This window comes from Sprattus sprattus, assembly GCF_963457725.1.
Source record: "Sprattus sprattus genome assembly, chromosome: 3".
NCBI classification, from domain to species: Eukaryota; Metazoa; Chordata; class Actinopteri; order Clupeiformes; family Clupeidae; genus Sprattus; species Sprattus sprattus.
Window position 1 is genome coordinate 59163024 of NC_137922.1, and position 15000 is coordinate 59178023.

The 15000-nt window shown below is 48.3% G+C and overlaps 2 protein-coding genes across 2 annotated transcripts in view; both read right to left on the reverse strand.

Annotated features, from left to right (window-relative positions):
- Positions 1–12435, reverse strand: part of adam8b (ADAM metallopeptidase domain 8b) — a gene marked incomplete at its 5' end in the record, with an annotated part of 29688 nt that extends 17253 nt beyond the window's left edge. Inside the window, 12 exons of the mRNA XM_080835652.1 lie at positions 6017–6194; positions 6587–6732; positions 6998–7079; positions 7240–7409; positions 7809–7877; positions 8024–8089; positions 8653–8830; positions 10403–10485; positions 11303–11381; positions 11613–11701; positions 11842–11945; positions 12369–12435. Coding sequence (XP_080691778.1) covers positions 6017–6194; positions 6587–6732; positions 6998–7079; positions 7240–7409; positions 7809–7877; positions 8024–8089; positions 8653–8830; positions 10403–10485; positions 11303–11381; positions 11613–11701; positions 11842–11945; positions 12369–12435 — 1311 coding nt within the window. The remainder of the gene's footprint in view (positions 1–6016; positions 6195–6586; positions 6733–6997; positions 7080–7239; positions 7410–7808; positions 7878–8023; positions 8090–8652; positions 8831–10402; positions 10486–11302; positions 11382–11612; positions 11702–11841; positions 11946–12368) is intronic.
- Positions 12436–12540: 105 nt separating this feature from the next.
- Positions 12541–15000, reverse strand: part of tubgcp2 (tubulin gamma complex component 2) — an 18526-nt gene continuing 16066 nt past the window's right edge. The window contains 2 exon segments of the mRNA XM_080834510.1: positions 12541–12967; positions 14663–14826. Of these exon segments, the coding sequence (XP_080690636.1) occupies positions 12892–12967; positions 14663–14826 (240 nt within the window). The 3' untranslated portion in view covers positions 12541–12891.

Below are 15000 nucleotides of genomic sequence, written 5' to 3' on the forward strand. Positions count from 1 at the left end.
ACACACACACACACACACACACACACACACACACACACACACACACACACACACACACACACACACACACACTTACACTAGCTGTGAAAGTGACCACTTAAAATTCTTCTCGAATAACAAGGCAAAGTGCTGGGAGTGAACGTCAATAGCATGATGAAGGATCCTAAGGAAAGCTGTCCATGAGTTGCAGCCGATTGTTTGTGTAATCTGAGTAATAAAACATTTATGGGTCACTATTGTCTTTAATGGATGAGTCGTTCTCCTTGGGGCTTTTGTGGTGTACTGGAACACTTGTTTCCCAGAATTATTCCTTAGTTTGGGTTTAATAATACCATTTGAGCACTGACCAGGCGAAAGAAGCTTTCTTGGACCGGGAATCTAAACACTGAAAATCAGCCACTCCAACCGCAAAGTTATAAACGCAGCCAAGGCCTGTTCAACAGACCCAGACAAACACTCAGCGTAAGTGTGCAGACTCCATGCTGCACCCCTGGCACCTCGATCATCACCAGCTGGGCGCTGAGAGGCCGGGGCGATGCGGTCTTACCTAGGGTGACCAGACGTCCTCTTTTACCGGACATGTCGAGACCTAAAAAGTGCGTCCAGCAGGGATTCCAAAAAATGTCCGAGATTTTGCCTTGTCGGATGTTTGTGTTTCTCTGGGTCTTTCACAAACTAGTTTTTACGTCCTTACAAGCTTTGGAAAGGGTTTCTCCACCTTCTTGCGCGAGCTCTGACTGCAGAGAGAACTGTCATAGGCCGACCGCCCTCCCGGTGTTGCCCGGTGCACGATAATTATCCTTCAAATACGATCCTTTTGAGAATTTGGCACGATACTTCGTCATTTCCAATCTTGCAATACTGAGCGCCCCGCTAGGTGCATTGTTTACAATAGCCCATGATATCTGCATGTGAAAAATATGTCAAAACTTCGTTGCGGGGGGAGGGGGTGGGGTCATCTGTATCCTACACACTACCCCGCACACAAAGTGTCCTCCGTTTTGCTCTAAACGCAGCCAGGGCCTATTCAACAGTCCCAGGGAAACAGTCTCAGTGTAAGTGTGCAGGCTGGCTTCATGCTGAGATCTAAAGTTTAAAACTAACATTCACTTCTCAGTTCTAAATTTAGTTACAAAACATTTGATTGCAAGACACTTTATTGCACAACAGTAAACCGGAACAGCTCACACAACTGAACTAGAGTTCGTCTAAGGTAACATCTTCAAAAGAAGCAAATTCTAAAGACGGAGATCTAAAGCTAAGAACTAACATTAACTTCTAAGATCTATGTCAGGATCCTGCTCGGTCCATTTTGTGTTTGCCTGTTTTGTCTCGTGTTTCTTGTGTGTGTTCTCCATGTGTTTCCCTGCGTTTGTTTTTACATGTGCTCTTTGTGTTTTTGTTATGCCATGTGTTTTCTGTTTTGTCCTAAGACTCCGCCCCCACCTGCCCTCTGTCACTTCCTGGATTCCCTGTCACCAATAACCACACCTGTCCGTTAATCAGTCCACTCATTGTCTTAATTAGTTTCTCCTGTCCCCTGTTTGTTTCCCACCAATTGAATGTCTCCCTTCTAGTATTTAAGTTCAGTCTCCCCAGTGTTCCATGTCTGATCGTCACTTAAAGTCTGTATGAAAGACTCTGTCTGTCTGTCCGTGATTCTAGAGTTTAACTCTTCCACCTTCCCTGATTATCTGCCGGTGTGAGATAAGTTCTTGGTTTTTGTATTTTTCTCTTTTGCTCTGCCTGCTTTGTTTTTGGATCTTTTGTGTGTTACCTTTTGGACTCTGACTTTTTGCATCTTATGTTTTGACTTTTTGAACCCTTTTTGGTAACCTGTTTGTGGACAAATAAACACAAGTTTTGCCAGCAATTTGGGTCTGCTATTGGGTCTCTTTTCCCTCCCTACGGAACCTAACAGTACGATCAGACCAAGATGGACCCAGCGGACCCAAACCTGATGGAGAACAGACAAACACAGTTTGACCCGTATTGTACGTCGTTTGATTTTAAAGCTAATGAGGCCATACATCTGCTCCCGTGGGAGATCTTTTGGGACGGTGAGTCAGCGAGTGGAGAGGACTGGGTTACTGATGACGAGTTCTCAGAGGATGAGTGGTCTGAGAGTGGCGTCATTGAGCCCGAACCCGGACCCAGCCGAGACTCTCTGTTTGAGGGTAGTCGGTTGGCTATCCGGTCAACCCCGTTCAGAACACCACCTCTGGTCTCGCCACAACCAGTTCCTGAACCCGGACCCTGCCGAGACGCTCTGTTTGCGGGTAGTCGGTTGGCCATCCGTCCAACCCCATTCAGAACGCCACCTCTGTTCTCGTCCCCTCCGCTTCCAGCACCCCCTTATGATATTGAGGAGGATGTCAGCGAGTGGATCGATGGGGGCTTTATATTGGGGGACCGCTTTTTTGAGAAGCCAGCCAGTGCTGATGACTGGGAGGCCTATGACTCTGAGGATGACTCGGATGAGGAGGAAGAGATGGACACAGCTTCCGCCCCTGCTCAGATGACCGCCGTCGCCCCCGTTGCTCCCGCACCTAAGACTCCATCTCCAGCACCTCCTGCACCTCTCACACCAGGGCCAGTGCCAGCACCCTGCCGGATCCCCGTTCCAACACTCCACTGTGAGCCCGGTGGGTGGATCGGTGGGGGTTATTTCATGCGTGATCAGCACTTCATCTACACCGATGAGCTGGAAATGGCGGACACGACTCCTGCTCCAGCTCCCCAGTTAACCCCTGCTCCTCGTCCAGCGTCCGCCCCCCAGCGGACCCCTGCACCTCTTCGAGCTCCAGCTTCCCGGCTGAACCCTGCACCTCTTCGAGCTCCAGCTCCCCGGCTGACCCCTGCACCTCTTCGAGCTCCAGCTCCCCGGCTGACCCCTGCACCTCTTCGAGCTCCAGCTTCCCGGCTTAACCCTGCACCTCTTCGAGCTCCAGCTCCCCGGCTGACCCCTGCACCTCTTCGGGCCCCAGATGCCCGGCTGACTCCTGCGCCTCGTCGGACTTCAGCCCCTGAGCCATTCCGCTCTCCTACAGCTCCTGCTGCTGCTGCCCCCGCAGCTGCTACCCCTGCTGCTGCGTCTCCTGCAGCTGCTCCTCCTGCATCCACTGCAGCCACTCCTGCTTCTGCCCAGGCATCTCCAGCTCCAGCAACCCGGCCTACCCCTGCACCTCGCAGGGCTCTAGCTCCAGCGTCAGCTCCAGCAACCCGGCCTACCCCTGCACCTCGCAGAGCTTTTGCTCTAGCCCCAGAGTCATTCCATGCCCCTGTCCGCAGTGTCCCGACTGCCCCTGTCCGCAGTGTCCCGACTGCCCCTGTCCGCAGTGTCCCGACTGCCCCTGTCCGCAGTGTCCCGACTGCCCCTGTCCGCAGTGTCCCGACTGCCCCTGTCCGCAGCGTCCCGGCTGCCCCTGTCCGCAGCGTCCCGGCTGCCCCTGTCCGCAGCGTCCCGGCTGCCCCTGTCCGCAGCGTCCCGGCTGCCCCTGTCCGCAGCGTCCCGGCTGCCCCTGTCCGCAGCGTCCCGGCTGCCCCTGTCCGCAGCGTCCCGGCTGCCCCTGTCCGCAGCGTCCCGGCTGCCCCTGTCCGCAGCGTCCCGGCTGCCCCTGTCCGCAGCGTCCCGGCTGCCCCTGTCCGCAGCGTCCCGGCTGCCCCTGTCCGCAGCGTCCCGGCTGCCCCTGTCTCCAGCGTCCCGGCTGCCCCTGTCTCCAGTGCCCCGACTGCCCCTGTCTCCAGTGCCCCGACTGCCCCTGTCTCCAGTGCCCCGACTGCCCCTGTCTCCAGTGCCCCGACTGCCCCTGTCTCCAGTGCCCCGACTGCCCCTGTCTCCAGTGCCCCGACTGCCCCTGTCTCCAGTGCCCCGACTGCCCCTGTCTCCAGTGCCCCGACTGCCCCTGTCTCCAGTGCCCCGACTGCCCCTGTCTCCAGTGCCCTGACTGCCCCTGTCTCCAGTGCCCTGACTGCCCCTGTCTCCAGTGCCCTGACTGCCCCTGTCTCCTGTGCCCATGTCTCCTGTGCCCATGTCTCCTGTGCCCATGTCTCCTGTGCCCCTGTCTCCTGTGCCCCTGTCTCCTGTGCCCCTGTCTCCTGTGCCCCTGTCTCCTGTGCCCCTGTCTCGAGTGCCCATGTCTCCTGTGCCCCTGTCTCGAGTGCCCATGTCTCCTGTGCCCCTGTCTCGAGTGCCCATGTCTCCTGTGCCCCTGTCCCAGGTTCTCTTGTCCTTGTCCCAGGTGTCCCTATCCCAGGCACCTGTGTCCCTGTCCCAGGTTCTCCTGCCCCTGTCCCGAGCGCTCCTGTCCCGAGCACCCCAGGCGCCCCTGTCCCAGGTGTTCCTATCCTGGTCGAGGAGGCGTGTTGTGACCTCCTCGCCCCCAACAAGGCTCCCAGTCGCCTGCCTCATTCGGGGCGTCCACCCGGCCAACTGCCAAAGACTCTGCCCCTGTCTGACCACTCATCCGGCCGGCCACCAGATACTCTGCCCCTGTTTGGGTCCCCATCCGGGTGGCCACCAGATACTCTGCCCCTGTTCGGGCCCTCATCCGGCCAGCCACCAGATACTCTGCCCCTGTTTGGGTCCTCATCCAGCCGGCCACCAGATACTCTGCCCCTGTTTGGGTCCTCATCCGGCCGGCCACCAGACACTCTGCCCCTGTTTGGCCGCTCGTCCGGTCGGCCGCCAGACACTCTGCCCATGATTGTCCACCGACCCGGTCATCCACCAGGCTCTTCGGTCGTCCACCCGGCTAGCTTCCTGACCCGTGGTCTGTGTCCAGCTTTCTGCCCACCTGCCTTGCCCTTGACCCCCTCCACCCACCCTACGCGGACTCTTTCAGGTTTTGCAAAGGCCGTCTGGAATCCGGCCCTTAGGGAGGGGGTACTGTCAGGATCCTGCTCGGTCCATTTTGTGTTTGCCTGTTTTGTCTCGTGTTTCTTGTGTGTGTTCTCCATGTGTTTCCCTGCGTTTGTTTTTACATGTGCTCTTTGTGTTTTTGTTATGCCATGTGTTTTCTGTTTTGTCCTAAGACTCCGCCCCCACCTGCCCTCTGTCACTTCCTGGATTCCCTGTCACCAATAACCACACCTGTCCGTTAATCAGTCCACTCATTGTCTTAATTAGTTTCTCCTGTCCCCTGTTTGTTTCCCACCAATTGAATGTCTCCCTTCTAGTATTTAAGTTCAGTCTCCCCAGTGTTCCATGTCTGATCGTCACTTAAAGTCTGTATGAAAGACTCTGTCTGTCTGTCCGTGATTCTAGAGTTTAACTCTTCCACCTTCCCTGATTATCTGCCGGTGTGAGATAAGTTCTTGGTTTTTGTATTTTTCTCTTTTGCTCTGCCTGCTTTGTTTTTGGATCTTTTGTGTGTTACCTTTTGGACTCTGACTTTTTGCATCTTATGTTTTGACTTTTTGAACCCTTTTTGGTAACCTGTTTGTGGACAAATAAACACAAGTTTTGCCAGCAATTTGGGTCTGCTATTGGGTCTCTTTTCCCTCCCTACGGAACCTAACAATCTAAACTTAGTTACAGAACATTTGATTGCACGACACTATATTGCACGACACTATTGCACAGCAGTAAACCGCAACAGCTCACACAACTGAACAGGCTGGCTTCATGCTGCACCCTCTTTCATCTGTATGCTACACTGACTACCCCGCAACAAAGTGTCCTCTTTTTCACAAACTCAAATCTGGTCACCCTATCTTCTTACCTCCACAGATCCGCAGTCACACTCCTCTCCCAGAATCATTTCTTAGTTTGGGCTTAATACAGTATTACCATTTGAGCACTGACCAGGCGAAAGAAGCTTTATTGGACCGGGAATCTAAACACTGAAAATCAGCCGCTCCGACCGCAAAGCTATAAACGCAGCCAAGGCCTGTTCAACAGACCCGTCTCAGCGTAAGTGTGCAGACTGGCTCCATGCACCTCGATCATCACCAGCTGGGCGCTGACAGGACGAGGCGGCGTGGTCTTACCTAGGGTGACGCGACGCGGTCTTACCTCCACAGATCCGCAGTCACACTCCTCTCCCGTGTCCAGCATCCCGTTCCCGCAGACGGCGCCGCCGTAGAGGGAGTCTGGGCCGGGCCGGTCCAATATGCAGCCGAGCGCGGGGCTGTTGAGGAACTCACTCAGCTGCTTCAGACTGCAGTCGCTGAAGAGCGTCGGAAACCTCACGCTGAGGACAGCATAGAGAGAGAACATGTTTCTTTTTCACCCGCCTGCATTTTTGCATTTTTACACAGCACACAGACACACACACACACACACACACACACACTTTTGAAGGGCAGTTGCAACACGGTCATTTCTGTCACCGCTGCCACGCAAGCGGGCAGTTGCCCGAGCAACCTTAGCCCCCTCCTGTGCACGTCCCTGCTACAAAGCAACACTGATCATGCCAAAACACTATCCAATCCACACACACACACACACACACACACACACACACACACACACACACACACACACTATCCAATCCCTCAGTCTGTGGCAGACAATAGGCCCAAATCGTTTCACCGGAAGGCAGGTTTGGGGGTGTGGGCTGCCTCCAACGCCACAAACACTTACGCATGCTTATCAACGATAGCCAACATCAGACAGTTAGGCTCCAGGGGACCACAGCTGCAGCCATCCTCGTCGTGTGACATGCCCAGGTTGTGACCCATCTCATGAGCGATGGTCCCGGCCAAGGCCAGAGGGTTGTCGTGGTGATCCTGAAACCAAACAAGAGTGTGTGTTGAGGAAGCGGACTGTTCAGTGACACAGGAGAAGAAGATGTATATAGCACCTTTCGTGCAAAAGAATGCAGCTCCAAGTTCTTTTAGTAGTATTAATTAGAATTAGTTGCAACAATTATAATTTTTGATCTGTTTGCATGTTTCAAGCTGGATCAATCAACTCCTTTAACAAGTAGCAATAATTGCTAATGATTAGTGATGATTTAGTGGTAATTAACGATAATTAATTTTTATACCGTACCTGATTAACTCCAGCAGATTTCTCCGAGCACATGGCAAATTTGGTTGCCAAGCCGACAGTTTCACCCGCAAAATCAATACCACTGTGGTGAGAGAACAACAAAGAAACAGGAAGCAGAGAGTCAGAGTCAGCCACACACACACACACACACACACACACACACACACAAACCTCGGCTGATTTCACGATGGCACAGACAGAAGCATCAACATGTTAACCGCGGAGTAATCAGTCACACTCACGTGACAAATTGAGCGTTGTCGTGGGGCACTCGTTTTACAAGGTCCGTCCGGCGCCATTCAAGGAAGCTGTCGAGGGTTGAATCCTCTCTATCGCTGACGACGAACTTGTCCTTGTCTGACCACACCTCCATGCCTACCAGCAACACAGATATATTCACCGCGCGGTAATACTGAAGAGGAGGGAGAGGAGAGATGATGCATTATTGTTGCTGTGTCCATGCTAAGCACCTTGGGACCTCTTTGTATTTGAAAGTGGGCTATAAAAATAAAATCCATTATTATTATTATTTATTATTATTTGTCATCCCACTTTTCATTCAAACACACATGTGCAGACACTACCCTACACAGGGCCGAAATCTCATGTTGATACATTTATAAATGCCAACAACAAGAAAGATAATAATAATACAAATGTATAATACAATAGAATAGTAAAATAACTAAAACATTTCTCAGTTTAGATGATATTTTACAAGGCTTTTTCAAGAACTAAGCCAGATCTTAAAACGTTAAAGCTAACTTTCAAAGAGGAAGCATTAAATGTAAAGGGTGAAAAGGTTCTTTACCAAGTTGATGTGATTGGCGACGTGTTGAAGCCTTGCTCGCACGTTCTCCATGGTCTTATATTTACGGAACTAGAATGACATTCAAATATAGTCAGACCTCAGAAAGGGACTAAGTATAGCATACAACACATACCTTCTGTATCAAATAAGATACAAACTTATGCAAGGCACTGTACAAACATAGGCTATTGCTTAAAAAATGTATTGGCACCTACCTCCGTATTGTCAACCACCAAGTACAGTTCCACATAGCGGGGTGTTTTGAACCGCGGCTTGTTTTGCTGAAAGAGAGCACAAGAGTGAGAGGTTTTAGAGAACATCTTCGAAAATGTTTTCACATAATGTATACACAATGCATACAGTACATTATATTTGTACCGGCTACTCTCTGTTTGGGTTCAATGCTATGGATAAAAAAATACCGGTAATATGGGACATCCAAGCATTTGTTCCCCCCTTAACATAAATTCCGACATAATACCACAAACAAAACAACAAATCTGATCTCTCATGTCTTTGTATAAATGAGAACAAATATATGTTAGAATTCTATTTCGCGCTTAATCTAATCTATTTCCACACCGCCATTGATAATAACTATGGTTCCAAGCTGCTTTGCAAGAGTCACACAGGTGAAAGAGTCACACAGGTGAGAGAGTCACACAGGCGGCAGAGACACACAGGTGAGAGAAGATGAAACAGCTGTTGTTACCTGGCCATTAGGCCGAAACACCCCTGAAGACATAACCTGAACCTGTCACACAGGTAAGAGAGTCACACAGGTAATAGAGTCACACAGGTAAGAGGGACACACAGGTGAGAGAAGATGAAACGCTGTTGTTACCTGGCCATTAGGCCGAAACACCCCTGCTGCCCTGGGCGGGATAACACTGCCGTCAGCCTTGGTGCTGTCAGCCTCGGTGCTGCTCTGACGCTGGGGCGTGTAGACGGCGTGGTCTCCTTCAGTGCTTTCTCCCAGCGGCTCAATCAGGTACACCTGCTGCTTAACTCGCAGGAAACCACTGAAGTTAGATAAAAAAAATACAAAAATACAAAATAAAAGTCACCAGGTGTTCATATCTTCCCTGTTGAAGTTGATTCTCTCTCTAGGGTCGAGAATGAGCTGCCAGCTTCCTGTGGTCTCTGGGGTATTGTTAAATGTTACTCATAACAGTTGATTGACATGTAGGTTTAACCAATAGGAAGCCCTATGTTGGTAGGCTGGGGACCAATAGGATGAGGGAGTGAATGTGGGGTGCGGGGGGGTCAGATACGGAGAAGGCATCTGAATAAACATGTCAACCTTAGTACACAGTCTGTCTCACACGCATTATAAAGCGACAGTGGTACAAGAGGTAGAGGAGTCGTTTAGTAATCAGAAGGATGCTAGTTCGATACCCCGTCGAAGTGTCCTTGGGCAAGACACTCAACCCCTAATTGCTCCTGATGTGCAGTGTGCCATCGGTGTAAATGTAAAAAATGTAAATACATCCTTGTAAGTCGCTTTGGATAAAAGCGTCTGCAAAATGACAAAATCAAATCATGAAGCAAACTTGACAGTTTCCTCCACCAGAGTGTTGAAGTTCTGTGGTTAAATTAGTGAAATGTTGCCATGAGAAACACAAGGTGCAGAACCATCTTCCTCTATAACGTTCCACCTGCAGAGAAAAGCCCTGCCCTACCCTTGGCACTCTTGAGGCACAAATCTTTCTTTTTTGTCTTTCTATTTCTTATGTTAAGTAGTATTTATTGGTACACTAGGTCTCTATTGCTCGTCGCTTGACTGTTCTCTCCCTTGTACATCGCTTTGGACAAAAGTGTCTGCTAAATGACTAAATGTAAATGTAACAAATCAAACCAAAAAGTGTCCCAAGTCTAATCTATGCATCACTCCTCAAACTCAACTGGAAGGGCAGAACACGTTTCCATGGTTTCCTTTCTCTTGCAAAATACCTGCATATCAGCTTGTGGGTGGGTGAGGTGACAGTTGTGCAACACTGCAGGGATTGGTTCTAATGTTGACTTTTTAGGTGTAATCACAATTCTTGAAATGTGTTAACACAGGAATTTATGATGACAGGCTCACAAGTCATGATTTCCTCTGAATCCAGAACGCAAAACTTTGATAAGGAACACAGTGCTTGAGTTAGCGAAACCTCAAATATCAAAAGCAGCGATATCATTCCTGGTTTTGTGATACTGTTAAAGCAGCAATACGGAGTTCTGTTCCAAAACTAGTAAGCTTACTACCATAAAGGCATGCAAAAACCTTGCAAACACCACCAACAGCCCATCTGACACTGATATAGGCTTGCCAACACACTAACTGGTGTCTTTTGGCAGTTTAGCTGGCAATGTCATGCGTTTGAAAGCTTTTCTGCCTTTTTGCAGGGTGTACCAGCCTGTTACACTGAACTACATAGGGCATATCCTGGATGGCGACTGGAGAATGCACAGGTGTTTATCTGTCCTTCACATGACCATATGCTATCAAAATTAATTTTAGGATGGTACCTGAACTAGTTGCCTATAAAACTATACCTCAAAAAGTGTTGAATTGTTGCATAGTGTTACTTTAAATCTGAGATACAAACCTAATCCCTGAACAGACTCCAACACTCACTGAGGAATCGTCCAAGCCCCGGATGTGTCCATGATAGTAACAGTGATCCTGTGACTAAAAACAAAAGGAAGAATATTCTTAAATGGATAGTTCAAGTGACCAATGTAAGGCACTCGTGTTCAAACATGTCAGTTCTATACGTCATCCGAACGAACAGGTGCTCTAGTTGATCTACTTGGTAAATAGTTAAATTCATTACATTAAATATATTAGTTACATTCCTGCACTCTTTTTTTTATTTCTTATGTAAAGTAGTATTTATTTTATTGTTACACTATGTCTCTATTGATCGTAGCTGGATTGCGTTCTCCTTTGTACGTCGCTTTGGATAAAAACGTCTGCTAAATTACTAGAACGCAGGTCCTTATCGGAAAATAAGTCCCGACAGGGTGAACCGGACACCGACGCGAAGCGGAGGTGTCTTGCTTCGCCCTGAAGGGACTTATTTTCCGATGAGGACCTGCGTTCTATACATTATCCCGCTTATTATACGGCAACTTGCCAAAACAAAAAAATAACTTAACACAGTGTGTCTTTTTACAATGTATTTGTTACTATACGTAGTGTTAAATAGCAGAGAAATAGTTCGCCAAAGACGTTGAACTTCAAAGACGTTGAACATTCTTTAGAACACAGCTGCTCAACCGTCTGCTGAAACTCCATTGATAAGTTAGTGTGGAATACTTGGGGAATGATACGAAAGACCTATATCAGAGGCACAAAACCCGTTGCCATTGACAGCACAGCGGTCATTATATGCAGGTCATTATATGAAAATAAGTACCTGCGAACGTTGGGGATGGCCCATTCAAATCAACGGGGCTTTTTGGAACGTTCTGAAGAGCCGTATAATAAGTATGTGTAAACTTACCTCATAATTTGGAAATGTGCTCACAGGAGTTCCATCCTGCCTATAGTATGTTTCAGTGTAATTCTTTCCGATGAGGAGCCTAAAGACAATTATGAAATGTGAACATAAATCCTATTTTCTAAGTTTTTACAACTCCGTCTGTATATTGGGAAACAACCGTTTTGTTTTATCTTTTGTCATAGTGACAGAGTAAAGTATTTCCCCAGTGTTCTGAGACAAATGTTGCAATGTATCCTACGGAGTATAACTCTTTATAATGTGAAAGATCAGTGATTAACATAAATTACTGCGGATTTTTTGTTTATTGTACCTGTTTTTCTGCAGATGAACCGTGTGGTTTCTCCCATCGAAGTGTAGCTCATACTGAAGTTCTTCCGGATACCGCTTCAACTCGCCAGCCTGGATAATGTTCTAGGTTTTAGAAGACTCGCACGAAGAGAGCATGGCTAATACAACTATTAAGATGACCCATGAGGGGTCACGACCTAGACAAGGTGGTAAGGGAATGTCCAAAGAAAGAGCGGAGAGAGCACACACACCTGTCTTGGCACGCTCCGTCTACTTCTGCCGCTTAATTTGACCGGTCGCACAACTTCATAATCCGTAAGGTGGGGTGGCGGGCGAACAGTCTCACCAAGAGCAGCTGATATGAAGAATAAAGGAGGTCAAGCACTATGCTATGAGCCCACATAAACTACTTTAAGAAATATCTATAGAAATAGGAAATAGCTTTATAACAGTCACTCACAACCAACTTGCTTTAAACATTAACCTTAGGAGTTTGTGAACAATGAAGCGGACACTCTCTGTTTAAGTAACGGCGTAGAGAACCTTCACGTGTAAGCCAACACATATACAAATAAACATATCGTTTAAAAAAACTCACCACATATGCTGATTGCAACGACGACAGTTAACATGTATTCCATTGTGCGTCCCGGACAGCTATACGCACTGTACTGACATACCTACTGTACTGTAGGCCTACCTAATCCAATGACTGCTGGAGCCCCGCCCTCGTATCGTATTTACGTTATCATATCCAGGAACACGCTGCCACCCTGACTCTCTATCGCCAAGATAGGACACATTAGCCAGGCGGAGAGGGAGGGCTTAAGTCCACTCCCCGACATTTCCGTTCAACAACAGTACTCCGTTTTCCTTTTTTCATAAGACTTTATTAAGGGGCCAGGACAAGGGAGAGAGAGGAAGGGGAGTCTATAAACAACGGTACAGTTACATAACACACTTACAAGGAATACAAACGAGTGTGTACACTTTGAATGATACTTTTTTTAGTTCTTTTTTTAAGACAAAAGTTTAAATAACAGTTTTTGTTATGTTTGCAGCAACAGCGTATCATCAGTGCAGTCCACTTCAGTCCAGAATATCGTCACACAATCATGTCACCTCATCCATTAGACAGGGTTCACACTGTTTCCGGACAAAATGGAGAATGACTGGTATTGTTTACAGGCATAATGGAGAGGGATGTAATAAAAAATGTGAAGTGCTACAAGGCCAATATCTGGCTAAGAGGCATGGCGCCATGCAGATGTTCGTCATGTTATAACCACAAGGGGGTGCTACTACGCCGCGGCTTTCTGACTCCTCTCGATGGCCATCTTCTCCAGGCGCTCCGTGTAGAAGCCGTTGAAGTCCAACCTGTCAGGAGGGAAGAATACGGTCAGCACACGACTAGAGCTGTTTGACTAATGGCAGAAGACCAGGAGGGAAGAATACGGTCAGCACACGACTAGAGCGGTTTGTCTTATGGCAGAAGACCAGGAGGGAAGAATACGGTCAGCACACGACTAGAGCTGTTTGACTAATGGCAGAAGACCAGGAGGGAAGAATACGGTCAGCACACGACTAGAGCTGTTTGACTAATGGCAGAAGACCAGGAGGGAAGAATACGGTCAGCACACGACTAGAGCTGTTTGACTAATGGCAGAAGACCAGGAGGGAAGAATACGGTCAGCACACGACTAGAGCTGTTTGACTAATGGCAGAAGACCAGGAGGGAAGAATACGGTCAGCACACGACTAGAGCTGTTTGACTAATGGCAGAAGACCAGGAGGGAAGAATACGGTCAGCACACGACTAGAGCTGTTTGACTAATGGCAGAAGACCAGGAGGGAAGAATACGGTCAGCACACGACTAGAGCTGTTTGACTAATGGCAGAAGACCAGGAGGGAAGAATACGGTCAGCACACGACTAGAGCTGTTTGACTAATGGCAGAAGACCAGGAGGGAAGAATACGGTCAGCACACGACTAGAGCTGTTTGACTAATGGCAGAAGACCAGGAGGGAAGAATACGGTCAGCACACGACTAGAGCTGTTTGACTAATGGCAGAAGACCAGGAGGGAAGAATACGGTCAGCACACGACTAGAGCTGTTTGACTAATGGCAGAAGACCAGGAGGGAAGAATACGGTCAGCACACGACTAGAGCTGTTTGACTAATGGCAGAAGACCAGGAGGGAAGAATACGGTCAGCACACGACTAGAGCGGTTTGTCTTATGGCAGAAGACCAGGCACATGGAGCTTGTTAAATTATATTATACTACAATACATTACAGCTGACATTTATTTCTTCTTGATTCATTATCTGTATCCTCCTTATTAATTCTCATTTTCAGATGAAACAGGAGCTCAGTGGCAGGGTGTGACGTGCCTTGATAACTAGTCGCCATTTAAGCAATTTGAGCTGCATTGTTTTGTATGAAAGATGCTATACAAATAAAGTTTATTATTATTATTATTATTATTTGGGGCTGAGCAGAGGAGAGATCACTGAAACTGTGGCCCTCAATGTGTGTATGTTCACTGCGGTTCACAACAACCAACGCTACACTCAACAGGCCACAGCTGCTTATTACTAATCAGGTACAATTATGTAACGCTTCCCTGGATATCAACACAAGAACAAATTACCCAAAACAATCTATAGGCTGGATGTCATAGATGCAACCTCAAAAAAATGACACTAGCAAACAAACAATGTGTGTGTGGGCTCGCAATACCCACCGGTAGATGATATTGATCATGCTGTGCTCACAGTCGTTGGTGCTGTAGATGCTCAGCTTGTGTGTGTGTGTGTGTGTCTGTGTGTGTGTGTGTGTGTGTGTGTGTGTGTGTGTGTACCTACCGGTATATGATATTGATCATGCTGTGCTCACAGTCGTTGGTGCTGTAGATGCTCAACTTGTGTGTGTGTGTGTGTGTGTGTGTACCCACTGGTAGATGATATTGATCATGCTGTGCTCACAGTCGTTGGTGCTGTAGATGCTCAGCTTGTGTGTGTGTGTGTGTGTGTGTGTGTGTGTGTGTGTGTGTGTGTGTGTGTACCTACCGGTAGATGATATTGATCATGCTGTGTTCACAGTCGTTGGTGCTGTAGATGCTCAGCTTGTCCAGCAGGTCGAGCAGCATCGTGCTGAAGTTGCTGTCGAACTGGCTGATGGTCGCCTCGAAGCTGGCGTCCGACTGCAACGCGTCTACGTGCTCCGCCACGAACTGCTCACACAGGAAACACACACACCATGAGGCACACACCACTTCCACTGTGTGTGTGTGTGTGTGTGTGTGTGTGTGTGTGTGTGTGTGTGTGAGGCACACACCACTTCTTGTTCATCACTGTGCTTCCCACTGAATATTAATTAGTAAGTAGTATGTCATTACATATAAACA